The 20,247-nt window shown below is 46.5% G+C and overlaps 2 protein-coding genes across 2 annotated transcripts in view; both read left to right on the top strand.

Annotated features, from left to right (window-relative positions):
• Nucleotides 1-5,856, top strand: part of ppp2r3a (protein phosphatase 2, regulatory subunit B'', alpha) — a gene marked incomplete at both ends in the record, with an annotated part of 31,931 nt that extends 26,075 nt beyond the window's left edge. The window contains 7 exons of the mRNA XM_084451300.1: nucleotides 1,020-1,176; nucleotides 2,050-2,098; nucleotides 2,248-2,337; nucleotides 3,559-3,734; nucleotides 4,866-4,984; nucleotides 5,569-5,675; nucleotides 5,760-5,856. Of these exons, the coding sequence (XP_084307426.1) occupies nucleotides 1,020-1,176; nucleotides 2,050-2,098; nucleotides 2,248-2,337; nucleotides 3,559-3,734; nucleotides 4,866-4,984; nucleotides 5,569-5,675; nucleotides 5,760-5,856 (795 nt within the window). The remainder of the gene's footprint in view (nucleotides 1-1,019; nucleotides 1,177-2,049; nucleotides 2,099-2,247; nucleotides 2,338-3,558; nucleotides 3,735-4,865; nucleotides 4,985-5,568; nucleotides 5,676-5,759) is intronic.
• Nucleotides 5,857-8,516: 2,660 nt separating this feature from the next.
• LOC311319697 (transmembrane protein 212-like) lies at nucleotides 8,517-18,940 on the top strand (the record flags this gene model as incomplete). Its single annotated transcript, XM_084451299.1, has 3 exons — nucleotides 8,517-8,669; nucleotides 9,377-9,574; nucleotides 18,605-18,940. 3 exons carry the CDS (start codon nucleotides 8,517-8,519, stop codon nucleotides 18,938-18,940), a joined length of 687 nt encoding a protein of 228 aa, XP_084307425.1.
• Between the last annotated feature and the right edge of the window lie 1,307 nt (nucleotides 18,941-20,247).

Below are 20,247 nucleotides of genomic sequence, written 5' to 3'. Positions count from 1 at the left end.
CCACTTCCCCATCAGTCACAGCGTTTGTGAACCAGGGTTAAATCAGGACCCACTTTAAAAAAGGATGTTGAGTCAGTGTTCTCACACAGAGATAGAATTAGAACATTTACTTAAACCTCTGAGGGGGGCTACCTATCTCTCACACACTATCCTCTCTCTCTCTTTCTCTCTCTCTATCCTCTCTCTCTCTATCCTCTCTCTCTATCCTCTCTCTCTCCTTCTCTCTCTCTAACCTCTATGTCTCTATCCTCTCTCTTTCTATCTCTCTCTCTATCCTCTATCCTCTATCCTCTCTCTCTATCCTCTCTCTCTCGTTCTCTCTTTCTATCCTCTATCTCTCTATCCTCTCTCTCTTTATCTCTCTCTATCCTCTATCTCTCTATCCTCTCTCTCTATCCTCTCTCTCTCTTTCTCTCTCTCTATCCTCTATCTCTCTTTCTCTCTCTCTATCCTCTCTCTCTCTTTCTCTCTCTATCCTCTATCTCTCTATCCTCTCTCTCTATCCTCTCTCTCTTTCTCTCTCTCTTTCTCTCTCTCTATCCTCTATCTCTCTATCCTCTATCTCTCTCTTTCTCTCTCTCTATCCTCTCTCTCTATCCTCTCTCTCTCTTTCTCTCTCTCTTCCCTCTCTCTCTCTATCCCCTCTCTCTCTCTTTCTCTCTCTCTATCCTCTCTCTCTCTTTCTCTCTCTATCCCCTCTCTCTCTTTCTCTCTCTCTATCATCTATCTCTCTTTCTCTCTCTCTATCCTCTCTCTTTCTCTCTCACTCTCTCTCTCTCTATCCTCTATCTCTCTTTCTCTCTCTATCCTCTATCTCTCTTTCTCTTTCTCTATCCCCTCTCTTTCTCTTTCTCTATCCCCTCTCTCTTTCTCTCTATCCTCTATCACTCTTTCTCTCTCTATCCTCTCTCTTTCTCACTTTCTTTCTCTCTCTCTCTCTCTCTCTCTCTCTCTCTCTCTCTCTCTCTCTCTCTCCATTTCTCTCTCTTTTCTGCCCCCCCCCCCTCTCCCTCCCTCAGACCCTGGCTTTGCTGGAAGAGGAGGACGATATCAACCAGATCACTGACTACTTCTCCTACGAGCATTTCTACGTCATCTACTGTAAGTTCTGGGAGCTGGACACCGACCATGACCTCTACATCGACCCCAAGGACCTGGCGCGCTACAACGACCACGGTGAGAGGCCCTGGGCCAGAAACTGACCCAAACCTCAGTGATCGATCTGCCGGTCGGTGGATCGGTCGGTCGGTAACATTCGACTGTTTCCAAACGTGCTCACAGGGACTCACAGACAGACAGGGTGAAAGGGTGAAAGGTGAAATGGTTAAAGGTTCCCGTTCCACGTTTGCATCTTTCCTGCCTGCCGGTTTAGAACAGCTAACTTTTTTTTTGTCTTTATGGTAAGGACAGGTCTTTATGGTAAGGACAGGTCTTTATGGTAAGGACAGGTCTTTATGGTAAGGAAAGGTCTTTGTGGTAAGGACAGGTCTTTATGGTAAGGACAGGTCTTTATGGTAAGGACAGGTCTTTGTGGTAAGGACAGGTCTTTAGGGTAAGGACAGGTCTTTATGGTAAGGACAGGTATTTGTGGTAAGGACAGGTCTTTGTGGTAAGGACAGGTCTTTGTGGTAAGGACAGGTCTTTGTGGTAAGGACAGGTCTTTGTGGTAAGGACAGGTCTTTATGGTAAGGACAGGTCTTTATGGTAAGGACAGGTCTTTATGGTAAAGACAGGTCTTTATGGTACGAACCTTAACCAGAAAAGCCACCGGGGCATCCCACCACCTTTCAAATCTTAGGGACCTTGTGACCAGACTGGCACTCTAAAACCAGACTGGCACTCTAAAACCAGACTGCCACTCTAAAACCAGACTGCCACTCTAAAACCAGACTGCCACTCTAAAACCAGACTGCCACTCTAAAACCAGACTGCCACTCTAAAACCAGACTGGCACTCTAAAACTAGACTGCAACTCTAAAACCAGCATTCTTATTGCAGCCGCTGTTTGTGCACCTGACCCCTGACCCTTATGTGTCTCTCCTCTCACAGCCTCCTCCAACAGAATCATAGAGAGGCTGTTTTCAGGAGCCGTCACTCGGTAAGAACACACACACACACACACACACACACACACACACACACACATTAACATACACTAACACACATACACTCACTAGAGTGAGACCTTGTGACCCGAATCTGGTGTGTGTGTGTGTGTGCGTGTGTGCGTGCGTGCGTGTTCTCCAGGGGCAGCTCGGTGCAGAGAGAGGGCAGGATGAGCTACGCTGAGTTCGTCTGGTTCCTCATCTCCGAGGAGGACAAGAAGAACCACACCAGGTAACACCACTGCTGTGGCGACCGTATTCCCGCCTCCTGGTCATGTGATCAGCCCAGTGATTATTCTTATCACCCTCTGAGAGCCCGTCACTCCTGCAGAATGTCAACAGCATCTGGAGATGCGCTCGGCATTCTGGGAACACCTTGAAAGAGGTGTTGCTGTAGCTTTTTCATGGTGACAAACATGGAGGCGTTTCTAACTTCAGTTTGCTGTCAGGGAGCCCAGATGGACTTGGGGAAAAACCCGTCAGCTGGTCTACATCTGTCTTTCCTGTCAGTCAGTCACGTCTCCAACCCTGCTGGTCTGACAGCGGAACGTTCACGGTGTCAATAAAAAAGACCAGTCTCTCCAAATGATGTTTACATTCTAAAGAGAGGAGAAAACGGATCCAGGCAACTCAAGGGATGCGGAGGCAAGAGTAGTTTTAGTGACGCGTAAGCCATGATTTAATAAAGGCTTTTTAAACTAAAACTGCTCCTGCCTCCGCATCCCTTGAGTTGCCTGGATCCGTTTTCTCCTTTTTCTATTGCTCCTTTCCCGGAGATCTTAGAGCACCAAGTGGACCATCTCATTACCTCTCCCCGGTAGAGCACCAGGTTATTACCTCTCCCTGGTAGAGCACCAGGTCATTACCTCTCCCCAGTAGAGCAGCAGGTTATTACCTCTCCCCAGTAGAGCACCAGGTCATTACCTCTCCCTGGTAGAGCACCAGGTCATTACCTCTCCCCAGTAGAGCACCAGGTCATTACCTCTCCCCAGTAGAGCACCAGGTTATTACCTCTCCCCAGTAGAGCACCAGGTCATTACCTCTCCCCGGTAGAGCACCATCTCATTACCTCTCCCTGGTAGAGAACCCCCCTAACCCCCCCCCCCCCCCCCCAGTATAGAGTACTGGTTCAGTCATTAACCCCCCCCCAGTATAGAGTACTGGTTCAGTCATTAACCCGTCCCCCCCCCCGTCCCCCCAGTATAGAGTACTGGTTCAGTCATTAATCCCCCCAGTATAGAGTACTGGTTCAGTCATTAACCGCCCCCCCCCCCCCCCCCCCCAGTATAGAGTACTGGTTCAGTCATTAACCCGTCCCCCCCCCCCAGTATAGAGTACTGGTTCAGTCATTAACCCCCCCAGTATAGAGTACTGGTTCAGTCATTAACCCGTGCCCCCCCAGTATAGAGTACTGGTTCAGTCATTAACCTGTGCCCCCCCCCCCCCCCCCCAGTATAGAGTATTGGTTCCGCTGTATGGACGTGGATGGGGACGGGGTTCTGTCCATGTTCGAGCTGGAGTATTTCTACGAGGAGCAGTGTGAGCGCATGGAGGGGATGGGCATCGAACCCCTGCCCTTCCAGGACCTGCTCTGCCAGATGCTGGACCTGGTCAAACCTGAGAGCCAAGGTCAGGACTCCTCCATCTCTCTCTCTCTCTCTAACTCCCTGACTTTCCACACCTTTCTACTTCTCCCTCCTTCCTCCATCTCTCTCTCTCTCTCTCTGTCCACAGCTCTCTACCTCTCCCTCCCTCCATCTCTCTCTCTCTCCCTCTCTCTCTGTCCACACCTCTCTACCTCTCCCTCCATCTCTCTCTCTCTCTCTCTCTCTCTCTCTCTGTCCACACCTCTCTACCTGGGGTCTGTGAAGCAGGACTGCGTTGCGTGCAATAACGTCTCTGAACATACAGTCTGACAGTCACTCTACTTCCTCCTCACAACACTCTACAACACTCCACAATACTCTACAACACGCCACAATACTCTACACTACTCTACAACACTCCACAATACTCTACAGCACTCCACAGTACTCTACACTACTCTACAACACTCCACAATACTCTACAGTATTCCACAGTACTCTACACTACTCTACAGTACTCCACAATACTCTACAACACTCCTCAATACTCTACACTACTCTACAGCACTCTACAACCCTCTACAGCACTCTACAACCCTCTACAACACTCCACAATACTCTACACTACTCTACAGTACTCCACAATACTCTACAGTACTCCACAATACTCTACAACACTCCTCAATACTCTACACTACTCTACAGCACTCTACAACCCTCTACAGCACTCTACAACCCTCTACAACACTCCACAATACTCTACACTACTCTACAACACTCCACACTACTCTACAACACTCCACAATACTCCACAATACTCTACAGTACTCCACAATACTCTACAACACTCCTCAATACTCTACACTACTCTACAGCACTCTACAACCCTCTACAGCACTCTACAACCCTCTACAACACTCCACAATACTCTACACTACTCTACAACACTCCACACTACTCTACAGTACTCCACAATACTCTACAATAGTCTACAACACTCCTCAATACTCTACAACACTCCACAGTACTCAACAAAACACCTCTCTACCCCTCCCTCCATCTCTCCATCCCTGTCTGCTCCTCTCCATCTCTCTGCCTACCTCTGTCTTTTTCTGACTGTGTGTGTGTGTGTGTGTGTGTGTGTGTGTGTGTGTGTGTGTGTGTGTGTGTGTAGGTGTGATCAAGCTGCGGGATCTGAAGCGGTGTCGGATGGCTCACATCTTCTTCGACACGTTCTTGAACCTGGAGAAGTACCTGGACCACGAGCAGAGAGACCCCTTTGCTGTGCAGAAGGTGTGTGTGTGTGTACGTGTGAGTGTGTGTGTGTGTGTGTGTGTGTGTGTGTGCGTGTGAGTGTGTGTGTGTGTGTGTGTGTGTGTGTACGTGTGAGTGTGTGTGTGTGTGTGAGTGTGTGTGTGTGTGTGTGTGTGAGTGTGTGTGTGTGTGTGTGTGTGTGTGTACGTGTGAGTGTGTGTGTGTGTGTGTGTGTGAGTGTGTGTGCAGAAGATAGTCTGTTTTGGCACCATGCTGTCTATGTGCTGTGCTGTAGCACACTACTGTTGTGATTGTTGTACTACCCGGAGACTGAGATGTGTCAATGTATGTGTGTGTATGTGTGTATGTGTGTGTGTGTGTGTGTATTTGTGTGTGTGTATGTATGTATGTGTGTGTGTGTGTGTGTATGTGTGTATTTGTGTGTGTGTGTATGTGTGTATGTGTGTGTGTGTACTGTGTGTGTGTTTGTGTGTGTGTGTGTGTGTGTGTATGTGTGTATTTGTGTGTGTGTGTGTATTTATGTGTGTGTGTGTGTGTGTGTGTGTGTGTGTGTGTGTGTGTGTCTGTGTGTGTGTGTGTGTGTGTGTGTGTGTGTTTTGCAGGACATTGACAGTGAAGGTCCAGATCCGTCTGACTGGGACAAGTACGCTTCAGAAGAGTATGAGATACTGGTGGCGGAGGAGACGGCTAATGAACAGCTGCATGAGGGGTACGACACACACACACACACACACACACACACACACACACACACCAGCTAGTGTAGCTCACATGGTTTGTGTCATGTCCCCAGGTCGTTTGACGATGACTATGAATCTGACGAGCTTCCGGTTCCGTGCGAGATCGGCAACAAGATGGAGAAGCTGGTCATATCTGACCTGTCTGCCTGAGGCGCCCGGGCCGCCCGGGGCCCCACACACGGCCGGGAGGACCGCCCGGGGCCCCACACACGGATGGGAGGGCCGCCCGGGGCCCCACACACGGCCGGGAGGACCGCCCGGGGCCCCACACACAGCCGGGAGGACCGCCCGGGGCCCCACACACGGCCGGGAGGGGAGCCCGACGCACGGACAGACAGACAGACCAACAGAGAAGAGGACGGATAAGCAGAGGAGGACAGACGGACGGACAGACAGACAGAGAGAGAAGGACAGACCGACAAGGATTCGCGCAACCGTCTTATTCTTACACTGAAGTCTGAACAACTTGTCACTCCTCAGAACAAACTGTTATTGATGTGTGAGAGTGTGAGTGCGTGTGTGTGTGTGCGCTGTGTGAGTGTGTGTTAGTGGGTGAGTGGGGTCTGTGAAGCAGGATTGCGTTGCGTGCAATAACGTCTCTGAACATAGTCTGACAGTCACTCTACTTCCTCCTCACAACCCTCTACAACACTCCTCAATACTCTACAGCACTCCACAGTACTCTACACTACTCTACAACACTCCACAATACTCTACAACAGTCTACAACACTCCACAATACTCTACAACACTATAATAAGCAATACTCCAAAGCACCACCATACAACAGAGGGAGGAAGAGGATGGGCAGAGAACCCTAACCCTCACTGTAGCCATGACAGACAGGTCATAGATGACTTCATGTTATGTTACCGACAATCAGCTATCAGACAATCAACCTTCCATCAAACATATGACTGTGTGTACACAGAGAGTTCCTCTCTGAGTGTTAAAATTGATTGATGGAAAGTCCCACTCCGTCTCTTGAGTATGTCCACGAGGAGAGATGGAACAGCACCACCCTGTGGTCACTAATGAAAGTGCATGCTGCCACCATGTGACGACCCTGTCACCTGTGGAGCCTGGTGGCTGGTACCTCTGTGCTGAGGGGAACAGTGAGGACAGAGTTATTCTAGAACAGGTTTGAGTTCTATTCTTAGAGCACATTCACCTCACAGTTCTATTTTGGAAGCCCTCAGCATTCCGCAGAGGTTGGAGTGTTCCGTCCGTCCATCTGTCTGTCTGTCTGTTCGTTCTTTCATTCATTCATTCATTCATTCATTCATTCATTCATTCATTCATTTCAATGAGTTGATCTCTCATGGGAGATTGTACATAGACTGACCTATCTTAACTCTCCGGTAGAGTTAACTCACATTTCCACGTACGCTTTTGCAATTAGATATGGTTGTTTTTCATCAGCTTCTTCTAGTGTGTATTATGGCACCTGTAATGAGATGAGTGGGAACAGCCATGTCATTCTGAAGCTGGGTTCACGTACAACAGCCCAGATAGAAGCAGTTCTAGAATGTCTATGACTGTGTTCTAGAACTGGAGTCTTGAAGATTAATCGTGTCAAATCTTGAACTACATTTACAGAAACGAAAAGGCAAATAAACAACAAATATTCTATTCTGCAACTGCTTCTATTCTAAGAGACTTGATAGTTCTAAATATTGTTCAGTTTTGTGCACGGTCTGACAACGTTCTGGGGATGTCTGTTCACAGAGGGGACAGAGGGTCTTTTTCAGTCTTTAGTCAGGGGTGTCTAGTTAAGTTTGATTTCAAAGAATGGCAATCACTCCATATTCCACAATCTACTGTAGACACCTCTCTCCTACTCTGTCACATACGCAGACACGGTGTATGTGTGTGTGTGTGTGTGTGTGTGTGTGTGTGTGTGTGTGCGCGTGCGTGAGTGTGTGTGTGTTTGTACTGTAACACGGGAAGTGTGTTTGCTAGGGGGAGGGGGGGTTTGGAGCGTGTGATCTGTAGCTATCTAACTGAATCTGTTTAGACAATGTTGTTACCATGGGGACAGTGTTCCCAGTGCTTGTGTGTGTATTCAACTTTCTAACACTGGGATGCACAACTCTAGTCCTCCTCAGCCACACACACACACACACACACACACACACACACACACTGTTGCACTCTCTCTCTCTCTGTCTCGCTCTCTCTCTCCCGCACACACACACACACACACACACTGCTGTGGTCCTGAGCAGAGTTGCCCATCCCTGTCTGTCGCCATTGTAAATGGGTATTTAACTCTATTTAGCTATTGTAAATGTAATGACAATGTTTCAACTATTTGATGGTTTGTATTGTTGTGCCACTGTGTGGCGTGTGGGGGGTTAAATTATGAAGTGCGTGTGTGTGTGTGTGTGTGTGTGTGTGTGTGTGTGTGTGTGTGTGTGTGTGTGTGTGTGTGTGGGGGGGGGGGGGGGGGGGGGCGCACAGTGATGACGTTATCTGCGGGGGCTACTTTATCTGGAGGACTGTGACCAGAAGTCCCACTCACCTGACAATCACCTGTCAATCACTTGTCAATCACCTGGACACTGTGTGGAGGCGCGACTGGGACTGGGATGACAACACACACCGAGACCTGGTCCTGTACTGCTGTAGAGACACACACACACACACACACACTAACACTCAGACACAGGGTCTAGTCCCAACCCAGATGGATTCTATAGAAGAACCACAAAACGTGACGTTTTCAAAGTTGACGTTTTGGAAAGATGATGTTTTCTGGCCCTATGCAAACAGTCTGGTGCTGGTCAGCGCTGGGCAGGAGAGAAGCCATGGAGAGACACTCCTCTAGCGCCCCTACAGGGCTGGGCAGGAGAGAAGCCATGGAGAGACACTCCTCTAGCGCCCCTACAGGGCTGGGCAGGAGAGAAGCCATGGAGAGACACTCCTCTAGCGCCCCTACAGGGCTGGAGATACCAGTGCTGGTCAGCGCTGGGCAGGAGAGAAGCCATGGAGAGCCGCCTCCACGCAGAGACACTCCTCTAGCGCCCCTACAGGGCTGGAGCCACCGGTTCCTTTACAATACTTCTCATGTGTAATTCTCTCTCTCTTTGTAGAGGACTTTTATTTTGTGTTTTCTGTCATCTTATGTCCTTGGAGACTTGAGTAGATTCAGACGTGTTCAGATGTGTTGAGACCAGACGGTTCTTGTGTTGGCATGGTTTTCTCTTTCTTTTCTTTTTCTTTCTTTCCTACTTTCTTTCTTTTTTCTTTCTTTCTTTCCGTTCTTTTTTGCTTTCTTTGGAAACTGAGTTCAAATAAAGACGTTTAAAAGTTGCTGAGGGAGTTCTTGATGATCTTTCATGTACTTGCCGCTCACGCAGGCACACACACACACACACACACACGGACATACACACACACACACACACACACACACCTAACTGTAAAGAGGTGAATAGAGTTTAAACCAACAGCCACTCCCTGAATGCATAGAGATGTGTGTGTGCACACGTCAGGTCTGCTGTTGTGGCTACGCTTCCTTAGCGCTGCTGGGACACTCACTTGCTTTTCTCTCAGCCTCTCACACACACACACACACACACACACTCTCTCTCTCTCTCTGTCCTTCTGTCTCCTGTCCTCCCATCCTCTGTCTCCTTGTCCTTGTGTCTGCTCCTGTGTCCCGGAGCTGCAGGCGGCTGTTGGCGAGCTTCTCTCTCTGAAGGGTGTAATGGCGGGGTGGAGGTCAGTAGGGGGCGCTCTGTTGGCTGCGGGGTTGCTGAGTGTCCTCTGTGGAGTCCTGGCATTCTTCCCTGCAGGGTCCTACCGCCCCTGGTTCATCAGCTGGGACGCCAAGATAGCAGCTCCCCTCTGGACTGGAGCCCTGGTACGTACTGGAGATGAGACACAAACACACACTCTCCCTCTCTCTCTCACAAACACACACTCTCCCTCTCTCTCTCACACACACACTCTCCCTCTCTCTCTCACACACACATGCACACACATTCTCTCACTCACACACACAGACACACACACCTACACACACTTTAGAGAGAAAGAGAGGAAATGCTGTGGTGCTGCCGCTACCCTGTGCATCTTTCATGTTGAGAGATACTGAGTTATTAATCATTGGGCTGATTGACAGTTGAAGATATGAGAGAAGTAGAGGCTTGGTTGCCTCAAGCCAGCGATAATAAAATCAATCTACAAGACGATCCAGCCAGTGATAGGGCAATCAATGTACAGACGACTGAGACACAGACCAGGTGTGTGTGTGTGTGTGTGTGTGTGTGTGTGTGTGTGTGTGTGTGCGTGTGCGTGCGTGCGTGCGTGCGCTTCTCTGTGTTTTGTGCCCCAGGCTGCGGTAGCAGGAGTGTGTGTGTGTGTGTGTGTGTCTTTGTGTTTTGTAACCCCAGGCTGCGGAAGCAGGAGTAAGGTGTGTGTGTGTGTGTGTGTGTGTGTGTGTGTGTGTGTGTGTGTGTATGTGTGTGTGTCTTCTCTGTGTTTTGTGCCCCAGGCTGCGGTAGCAGGAGTGTGTGTGTATGTGTGTATGTGTGTATGTGTGTGTGTGTGTGTGTGTGTGTGTGTGTGTGTGTGTGTGTGTCTTCTCTGTGTTGTGTGCCCCAGGCTGCGGTAGCAGGAGTCAGGTGTGTGTGTGTGTGTGTGTGTCTTCTCTGTGTTTTGTGCCCCAGGCTGCGGTAGCAGGAGTCAGGTGTGTGTGTGTGTGTGTGTGTGTGTGTGTGTGTGTGTTTTGTGCCCTAGGCTGCGGTAGCAGGAGTCAGCATTGTTGTGGCGACCAGAGACCAACACAGGAAGTCCTCGGTGAGTCGGAACCACAGCAGATGAATCCAGTAGATCACAGCAGATAAGATAACATATACTTTAATAATCCCTGTGGGAGAAATTTGGGGTTTCAGCAGTGGAAAAGGTACAGTACCAGTGGGAAAGGTACAGCGGAATAGATAGACAATATATTTAATAGATCAAATTAAATTACAAGGGAAAATTACAAGAGAAATTACAAGAAGTAAAAAAAATTATCTATGTATACAGTATACCTAGGTATTGGATACATACATACATGCATACATACATACATAAAGTCAGTGTAGACATCTGTAAAATAATACTCAGACATATATAGATATATACATATATACATACATACTAGGGATGCACAGAGATGTCAGTATCTGTATCTGTTCAATCAACACTATTATTTGTATTCGGATATAAATCGGAAGTGGGCGTGGTTTATACCGGAAGTTGTGTTAAATATTATAATATTTTATAATATTAAATATTATAATATTTTCAAATAACTTAATATTCATTGGCAACGCAATTTTTGAGCATTCAAAGCGTCAAATTTATTTAATATTGGCATATAATTAGTTCTGAAATATATTTCCATGTTCGAGTCCGCCTACTAGAAGTTCTCAATGGAGTGTAACGAGTCTGATATCTAGATAACTGAATTGGGATGTGATGGAAAACAACTGTCCAATACAACAGTAGATGGCGCTGTGCTACCATTTCAGATGCTGTCACATGACTAGCAACGTTCGCTCTCAGAGTCAAGACAACATGAAGCGAGCAAAACAGAGTTTGGACATGAATGAAGTGCGCTGCTAAATGTGCTACAATCTTTTAAAACTTAGCAGCTGTACTAAGACAATAACTGCAGTTAGCAGAACCGCAGTTAGCAGAACCACATATGTAGTAAACATCCACAGTCACATTTCGTCTCAGACTGAGTGTAACCTATTTTTTGAAGTTATTGTCTAGTTGACAATAACTATATTATGGCTTAAGCCATGTTTTTCTCCCCATAATGTTACTGCAATGAATATAAAGTCTGCCTGTGGAACGCGCTTTCAAATCCATACCTACCCAAAATGGAATGACCAGCTAACATTTGCTGAATTAAGAAACTTGCTGCTTGACCTTCCAACTTTGTCTGACGGTTGAGTGAAAATGTGTCCTCACTTACTGCCTGTCTGTAGGCATTGCCAGTGGTCTCATCAAATTAGCGCAGCGTCTCCTGGGATTCACTCATCAACATCAACAATATGTTAATGCGGATGATGATTATTTTTTTCCCCCTCCGAATAAAAACGAGTAACTACGGATAGAAAAAGTATCTGTTTCCAAGGCGTTATCTGTGCCATTCTGAATAACGTATCTGTATTCGGGCACACCCCTAATACAGACATATTCAAATATTAATGAATGAATGAATCATTCATTCATTCATGCACACATCCACAGCATTCGGGAGCGCATGGGAACCCTCAGGCCCTGTTGTAGAAACTGATGGCAGCGTCTGAACCCCGTGCAGGGGTCCAGGAAGTCGCTCCCCATGGGCCTCAGGTCTCTCCAATACCTTCATGCAGTGGCGATTTTAGCATGGCATTTCTGGAGGGGCAGTTTTATATTATGTCGCCATCACAAGAACTAAAGGTAGCCAATTAGTCTACGGTAGGTACATCAGAGCAGAGGCTACAACACACACAGTTAACGACACATTAACACACGCAGAGTAGGCTAATTAGAACCATAAGAGAGCGCATGCCCGGTCCAGGGTTCTGAAAGCAACAAGTGACAAGTGTGCACCCATCAGACCTGGGCACTACGCATAACCTATTAGTACTCCACTTATATCACAGCCAAATAGTCTACTACAGTGAAGGCGCACTGTCCACATTAGTCCCCCTCACACATCGTCTCAAAAATGCACCGAAAAATGCCTGGGTTCAGTGAGTTCGCTGACTCGTCGTGACCACGCAAACCTATTTCGCACTTCCCACAGAGTTGAATACAAGTGATCAGCCTCCCCAGAACATACCGATTCTCCTCGGTCTGTTTGTTGTGCTCCGCAATGGAACGGCGAAACGCATCAGAGCTGTGCCTGGACGTTGAGCTGCCCCAGTAAACCCAGCTTCATGGCACAGTTCAGATGGGACGCAGAGCTTTCATGCTTCGCTGTTCTTTCTGACAGATGTTTAATGTCTTTGAATCCAGACGATGCCCAAACAGAGTCTGCACCAAAAAGAATACAAGGGAAACAGAACAGCGCACTTTTCGAGGTGCTAGCAGTTAGCCACTTCTTTTTCTCAAACCATTCCTGTTTGAAGGTACGGGTTACCTTATCTCCAGCCTGAAGCGGCACCAATTCTTCTGGTCGTGTGGCCCTAAACGTTTTATTTCCAGTTTCTCTTCAAGTTTCAATGTACTAAACCGCACATTCAACAAATATTCTACACTATTCATTGTTGCACCTGAAAACACTTAATTTCTACAAAACTTTAGCTAGCAGCATTGGCTAACGTAGATCGACATCGACAATGACCCAGTAGTTCAACTTTGATCAACGTTGTTTTATTATTCCCTGGCTAAACCTGTTGCCAGGTAGATTTCGTAGGGGAAGAGACTTTTCTGCCCCTCCACCCAATTAAATCTGCGTGATATTTTTTCACATTACTCCCGACCACGCTCACATTGTCGCTATAGCAACAGTAGGGTAGAACGCTTCGGTGCCCCTCTGCCGAGTCAGAGCAGTCTGTGACACACTCATACAAAGGGAATTACTGCAAAACAGCACTATACATAGTGTCAGTCAGGTTTATTATATTTATACATGCGTTTTTCATTTTCACCACTGAATCACTGAATCACTATTTTGTATTAATTATAAAATAGATTTTTCCGAAACACAGTTGTAGGCTAAGATGCATCTTGCACAACAGCGCCACCTGGTGGGGCACTGCCCCACCTGCCCCTAATGTAAAATCGCCACTGCCTTCATGATGTGTGATGTCAATACCACTGGCCTGTAGTCATCAATACAGGAAGTCTTCCACAGCTGTGGCACCTTCTTCCCCCTCAGAGAGAGGCTGAATAGGTGTTGGAACACTCCCGCCAGCTGTCCAGCACATTCCTCCAGCACCCTGGGGCTGATGCTGTCTGGGCCTGGTGCCTTGCTGATTTTAAGCTTTCTAAGCGCCCTCCTTACCTGGCTCTTTGTGATGCATGGACTGGTGGGAGTAGCAGGGGTAGGGGGGCAGGGGTGTTGGGCCACCCTTTAAGCTCACTGGGGCAGGTGTGTGTGTGTGTGGGGGGGGGGGGGGGGGGGGGGGGGTGTTCAGCTCATTAGCCCGTTCTTGACCTCCCCTCACAGCTGGGCCTGAGTCACTCTGCCCAGTGATTTTCTTCATTCCATCCCATACATCCTTGGAGCTGTTTTGCTACAGCTGACCCTCCATCCTCTCCCTGTAGCTGTTCTTAGCCTTTCTCAACTCCCCCTTAAGCTCATTCTGGACTGACCTGGGGCCTCATTTATAAAGCTTGCGTACGCACAAAAGAATGCGTACGCCACTCCTGAGCAAATTCGGGATTTATCAAAAACAAACTTGACGGGAGAATGGCGGAGAATGTGCTCACCTCTAAGCACACTCTGACCCATGCGTACGCACGTTTCTGGACAAATGAGAAACTGCGATCCTAATGGCAGAAAGGTGAAACCTGAGAAATGCTTTGAAATCGACACCATTGTGAACAATTAATATTTCCGATATTGCAAAATAACCCCTCAATTATGTTGCACAGTCCAACTGGGAATCATAATCAATTGGTTCTGTCATTGCTAAACAATTGATTCATTTATTTATTCTCATAAATAATTCCTGTATTTATTTATTTAAATAATTAATTCCTTTATTTATTTATTCTCATAAATAATTCCTGTATTTATTCTCATAAATAATCATGTGGACAGCATAGGCTGTGTTCTCAAAGCAATCACTATAATTCAAATACTGTTGTGAATGACTTCTGAACAGCCTTCATATTTACACTGCTACTGTATGTGAATCCTAATTTTGGTAGAGCAACAATCAGATAGTCGTAGAGAAGCCCCTCTGACCGCAGGGAAAATGACAGTGGCAACCTAGCCTTCCGCAACAAGAAAAATGTGCACTGTGCATGATATATTTACTCAGGCAATGTGTAGGCTAATATATTATGAGGATAATATGATTAAGCTGTGTTACACAGCAATAGGCTGTGTTTGTTGGTGGTGTTTCATTGCCTCATTGTTTGACTCAGGAATCCACATTCATAGGGTGCCCATTATTATAAGCTATTTAGGCTATTTAGAAATCGCTGTGCATATTTAATAAATGAAATAGGCTAAACTGATCTCATGAGCCACTTCCGCTTCTTTGCTGCCACGTTTGTCGTCATGCTAGATTTGGGCTGTATCGATTTCTGTGAATTGGAGGCGTTTCATTCGCCATTTATATGCATTTACATATGGGCGTTAAGAGTGTGGGAAAAAGCGTGCACTCACTTGCGCCAAGTTTAGAGTTGATTGAGATTTAAAATGGGGAACCATGGGACATGCTTGCGCACTTCATTATAAATCGGAAAATCGTTGTGCGTACCTTTTGGAACTTGCAGATGTCCGCAACCCCTAGTATGCAAATCCTGAGCAAGGTTTTATACATGAGGCCCCTGGTCTCCTCCCTATCTTTTGCCATAAAGGCCCTCTTCTTTCTGTTGAGTAAGGCTTTAATTTATTTAATTTCACGGGTTGTTATTGGGGAAGCAGCATAGCTTTTTGATGGGTATGATGCATTCCTTACAGAACCTGATGTAGTGTGTAGTGCAGCAGCAGAGACCTTCGATGTCCTCCCCTTAGTCTTCAGCAGAAGAATCCAGTAGATCACACCAGATGAATACAGTCGATCACAGTAGATCACAGTAGATGAATCCAGTAGATCACAGCAGATGAATCCAGTATATCATAGTAGATGAATCAAGTAGATCATAGTAGATGAGATGAACTTTACCAAATCAATTTTAAAAAAGGTTTCATAATTATTGGCACCCCTCATTTAGTACATAGTGCAACCACCTCTAGCAGGATAACAGCATGAAGTTAAGACAGTGGAGATGGTTGTAAACTTTAGAAAGAAACCAGCCCCCCTCCTCTCCATCACTGAATGACAACCCAGTGGCCTCTGTTGACTCATTCTGCTTCCTGGCCATCCTCAAATGGGAGCTGAACATCTGCTCTCTTGCCAAAAAAGCACAGCAGAGGATGTACTTCCTGAGGCAGTTGAAGAAATTCAACATGCCAAAGGCAATGATGGTACTCTTCTACACCTCCATCATTGAGTCCATTCTCACCTCCTTCATCACCATCTGGTTCTCTGCCGCAACAGATAAAGACAAGGCCAGACTTCAGCGCATCCCTACAGGACCTGCATGCCAAGTAGCTCCTTGGTCTTGCTGATGTTGAGTCGGAGCTGGTTCTCTCAGACCATCTAATGAATCTCCAGACTACATCCCTGAACTCTTCCTCTACGTACTCGCTGATGCAGCCCACAATAGAGAATTAATCTGGCAAGTTCTGGAGGTGGCACGTTCCCGAGTTGTGGCTGAAGTCAGAGGTGTAGAGGGTGAATAGGAAAGGTGACAGTATGGTTCCTTGGGGGACACCAATGTTGCTTATCACCACATCAGACATGCAGCCCTGCAGTCAGACATACTGTGGCCTGCTGGTGAGGTAGTCTGTAATCCAGGCCACCATGTTGTGGTCTACCTGCATGGCTGGGAGCTTTTCTGAGAGCCGGAGAGGCTGAATGGTGTTGAATGCACTGGAAATGTTTAAACGAAAATTACTCTCACTGTGCTTCCTGGCCTCTCCAGGTGTAAGCTCCATGGAGTAGATATGATGGCATCATCTGCATTGATCCAGGCCTGGTCCAGGAAGTCACTCACCATGAGGTACTGCAGAGCCAGTCTCTCAAAGACGTACCACTGACCTGTAGTCATTGAGAACACTGGACAACCTTTTTTGGGTACAGGAACAATTCAGGACTCTCAGAGAGAGGTTAAATAGGTGCTGGAACACTCCAGCTAGCTGTCTGGCACACTCCTTAGAGGAGTAGTACCACCATGGTAGAGCAATTCTCAGACTTTCTCAAAAGTGCTAGTTTTGTCAACTTTTTGATCTGAACCATTGTATATGATCATAAGCAACCTTAAAACAGGGCTAAACATGATTTTTCCCTTTACTACTCCTTTAAACACCCTGGGGTTGATGTTGTCTATGCCTGCTGCTTTGTTGATTCAAAGCTTGAGGCAAGGAAAGGCAAGTTTATTTGTATAGCACATTTCAGCAACAAGGCAATTCAAAGTGCTTTACATGAGAGATTAATAGCATCAAGACAAAGTGCAACACATAAATGGTCAGAAATTAGAAACTCTCCCCTCACCAGTAGATTAATCCAGTAGATCACAGCAGAGATGACAGTCGTTCTCTGAAGGACAGTGAGTAGGCATCTTTTTATTGTAACCTTTATTTCATCAGACAAGTCCAGACCAGACCAGAGGAGCTGGTAAAAGAGCAGATAAAAAAACAATTGAGATCGAAATCTCTTTTACAATGGTGATCTGGCCAAGAAGGCAGCAAGTTACACGTCAGTGAGAGTGGATACTCAATACAAGTAACACATACGCCAACAAGCCAAGTTTTGTTTTAATTAGTGTATCTGCCTAGTGATTCGGATCGGGTCCAAAATGTAGAGTTCTAAATTGGCCCATGCTACACCCTCCACTGAGTTTCGTGAAAAACGGTCGGGTAGTTTTTGCGTAATCCTGCTAAATAACAAACAAACGCACTCTCACATGCACGCACAAACGAATGAACACATGCCACCAAAAACATATACCTCCTCTATAACCCTAACCCTAACCCCAAACGAATGCAACAATAATAACAACTTAACATAAGCACATGAAGACACAAACAAGCGAACAACAGACAGTGATGGAGGTAAGGTAAAGTAAATGGGGATCACCAGTGGGCAGTTGCATAAGGGCCAGTCTGCTTACGTGGATTCTTATGTTCAGTGGCATAAGGGCCAGTCTGCTCAGTCTGCTTACGTGGATTCTTACAGTGGCATAAGGCATCAGCACCGGGCCCTAATGCAAGAAGCTGAAAGCGGGCCCTATAGTAGGCTAACAGGATGGGATCCATAACGACATAACTGGCGCGCTGCTGCTTGCTACTGCAGCTGAAGCAGGTGCATTAGACTTTTGCTCTATTTTTTGAAAAAAGATTTTTAGAGAGCTTGGGCTGGGTTTCCCGAACAAGTTGAAGGAATGGTAAAGGGAAATGCATGTTTAGCCCTGTTTTAGGGTTACTTGTGATCATATACAATGATTCAGATCAAAAGGTTGACAAAACTAACACTTTTGAGAAAGTCTGATAATTGTTCTACCACCGTTTTGGTCATACAATGGATGTGGGTGGGCACCTTGAAAAATCATTCAAAAAACATTTTAAACTCTCAATTAAGTAAGTTTATTTTAAATTTGTAACCTGAACAATGTAAACTTAACCAAAGGGACACAAAAAAACATGCTTCATGTCTTTGACCCATAAACTAATTTCCACCGTAAACTGATGCAGAAAAGTCTAAAATCGGTGCATAAAAATTCACCAGAATGCAGGAAATTCAATGTGACCTCAACATTTGTTGGGGGAGGAGCCCCAGACCACCTGCCTACTGTGTCCTCCCAATATTCAGATCAAACCTGTACCACTGGTGGGGCCCAATGTCAGATCTTTTCATGGGCCAAAAAATCCCTGGCAGCACCCTTGGGAATAGCATAATGCACCATTTGGCTCAGTAAATGAATGAAATGGGGAGGGCCCTAAATCATCGCAGGCCCCAATGCCGCTGCATTACCTGCTAGTTACGCCACTGCTTATGTAACCACTGTTTGAACTATGTCATGTGTTGCCAATTTGCCTCTTTTGTCATGCCCCCATGTGGTGGATGCTGGTACCTGCGCTGTAAAGTGTTTCTCCTCTCTGTGCTGTGTGTGTGTGCTCTCTCAGTGGGAGCTGGCCTACACCTTCGCCATCCTGAGTTCTCTGACCTCCCCGCTGATGTTTTCCATCGCCGTGGTAACGGTGTTGACGGGTCCGCTGTGCTACTACTCCTATCTGGGCGTGGTCGGCACCGGCTACCTCTCCCACGTCGTCCTGTACCCCTACCCTTACCGGGCTGGACCGGGCCTGTGTCTGGACCCCCGTGGAGTGGAGTGGTACCACCTGGGGGTGCACACCCTCGACCTCCTGGCCAGCGCAATCATCTTCACCACTTCCCTGGGCGTCACAGTCCACCTCACCGTCCGCCTACTACGCTACGGACACGTGAATGTGAGCCTGTGAAACAGAGTGTTAGAATCACACTTTTTGCCAGATACTTCTTGAGATGCGCTTAATACATTTGATGTATTATTATTATTATTAGATGTGGATATAGATACTATAGATACTATGGTAAATCCGTTCGGTAACTTAATAAATGTGATTTATTATTATTCTTGTTATTATTATTATTAGATGTCTGTATAGATATTATGGTAAATCTGTTCGGTAACTTAATAAATGTGATTTATTATTATTATTGTTATTATTATTATTAGATGTCTGTATAGATACTATAGATACTATGGTAAATCCGTTCGGTAACTTAATAAATGTGATTTATTATTATTATTGTTATTATTATTATTAGATGTCTGTATAGATACTATGGTAAATCCGTTGGTAACTTTAGTGCCTGCTTGACTCTGCCTGGAGTGTCAGGTGAGCGGGATTTGCATTTTTGGTAAGAGCCCATTAGTCCCATTGTGCCAGAAAAAAGCAAACAAGTACAGATAGGTAATTATTGTATGTATTTGAATGTATTTTGACCCTGGTCTGATTAAAAGCGTATTTGTGTATTAGGCAGCTGTTTTCTAATGGAGACGTCAACAGATAAGGTTTGAACCAGAGCTCAGAGCCCTGTGCGGCACACGCTAAACAACAGCACGCTACATAGAACCGTGGTTCCGTACAGAAGAACCCTTTTCATGCCAGAAAGAACCCTTTAGGGTTACAAACACCTTCAGTAGTCTGGGTCAGATCCGGTCCCGGGCCAGGTTGATCCAAGTACTGTACTTGTTGGTATACTTTATTTGATTCTGTATGTCAATGTTTTCTTTTATCTTTTAGCAACAGACCGGATACAACCTGGTACAAAACCGAATGCAAATTTCCGGATCCAGTTTTGAAGTAGGCGGGCTCTAGACAGGAAACCAGGCCCTCCAGGAGAGTCTGCTGACGCCAGGCTGCCTTACAGAACCTTTTTTTCAGCGGGTTCTATTCTTACAAATGTCTGTAGAGAACCCTTTTCAGAGCGTAGAGCGCTGAGCTGAGAGGAAGGCCCAGCGGTCTTTGGGTACAGACATGGAGGTCACCCATGTCTGTGATGTGTCATGTGGTGAATAAGAAGCCTTCTCATTAATGGAGTCTGTCTGTCTGTCTGTCTGTCTGTCTGTCTGTCTGTCTGTCTGTCTGTCTGTCTGTCTGTCTGTCTGTCTGTCTGTCTGTCTGTCTGTCTGTCTGTCTGTCTGTCTGTCCGTCCGTCCGTCCGTCCGTCCGTCCGTCCGTCCGTCCGTCCGTCCGTCCGTCCGTCCGTCCGTCCGTCCGTC

This window comes from Borostomias antarcticus (genome assembly GCF_949987555.1).
Source record: "Borostomias antarcticus genome assembly, chromosome: 16".
NCBI lineage: Eukaryota > Metazoa > Chordata > Actinopteri > Stomiiformes > Stomiidae > Borostomias > Borostomias antarcticus.
This window is presented reverse-complemented; position numbering and strand designations above follow the sequence as displayed.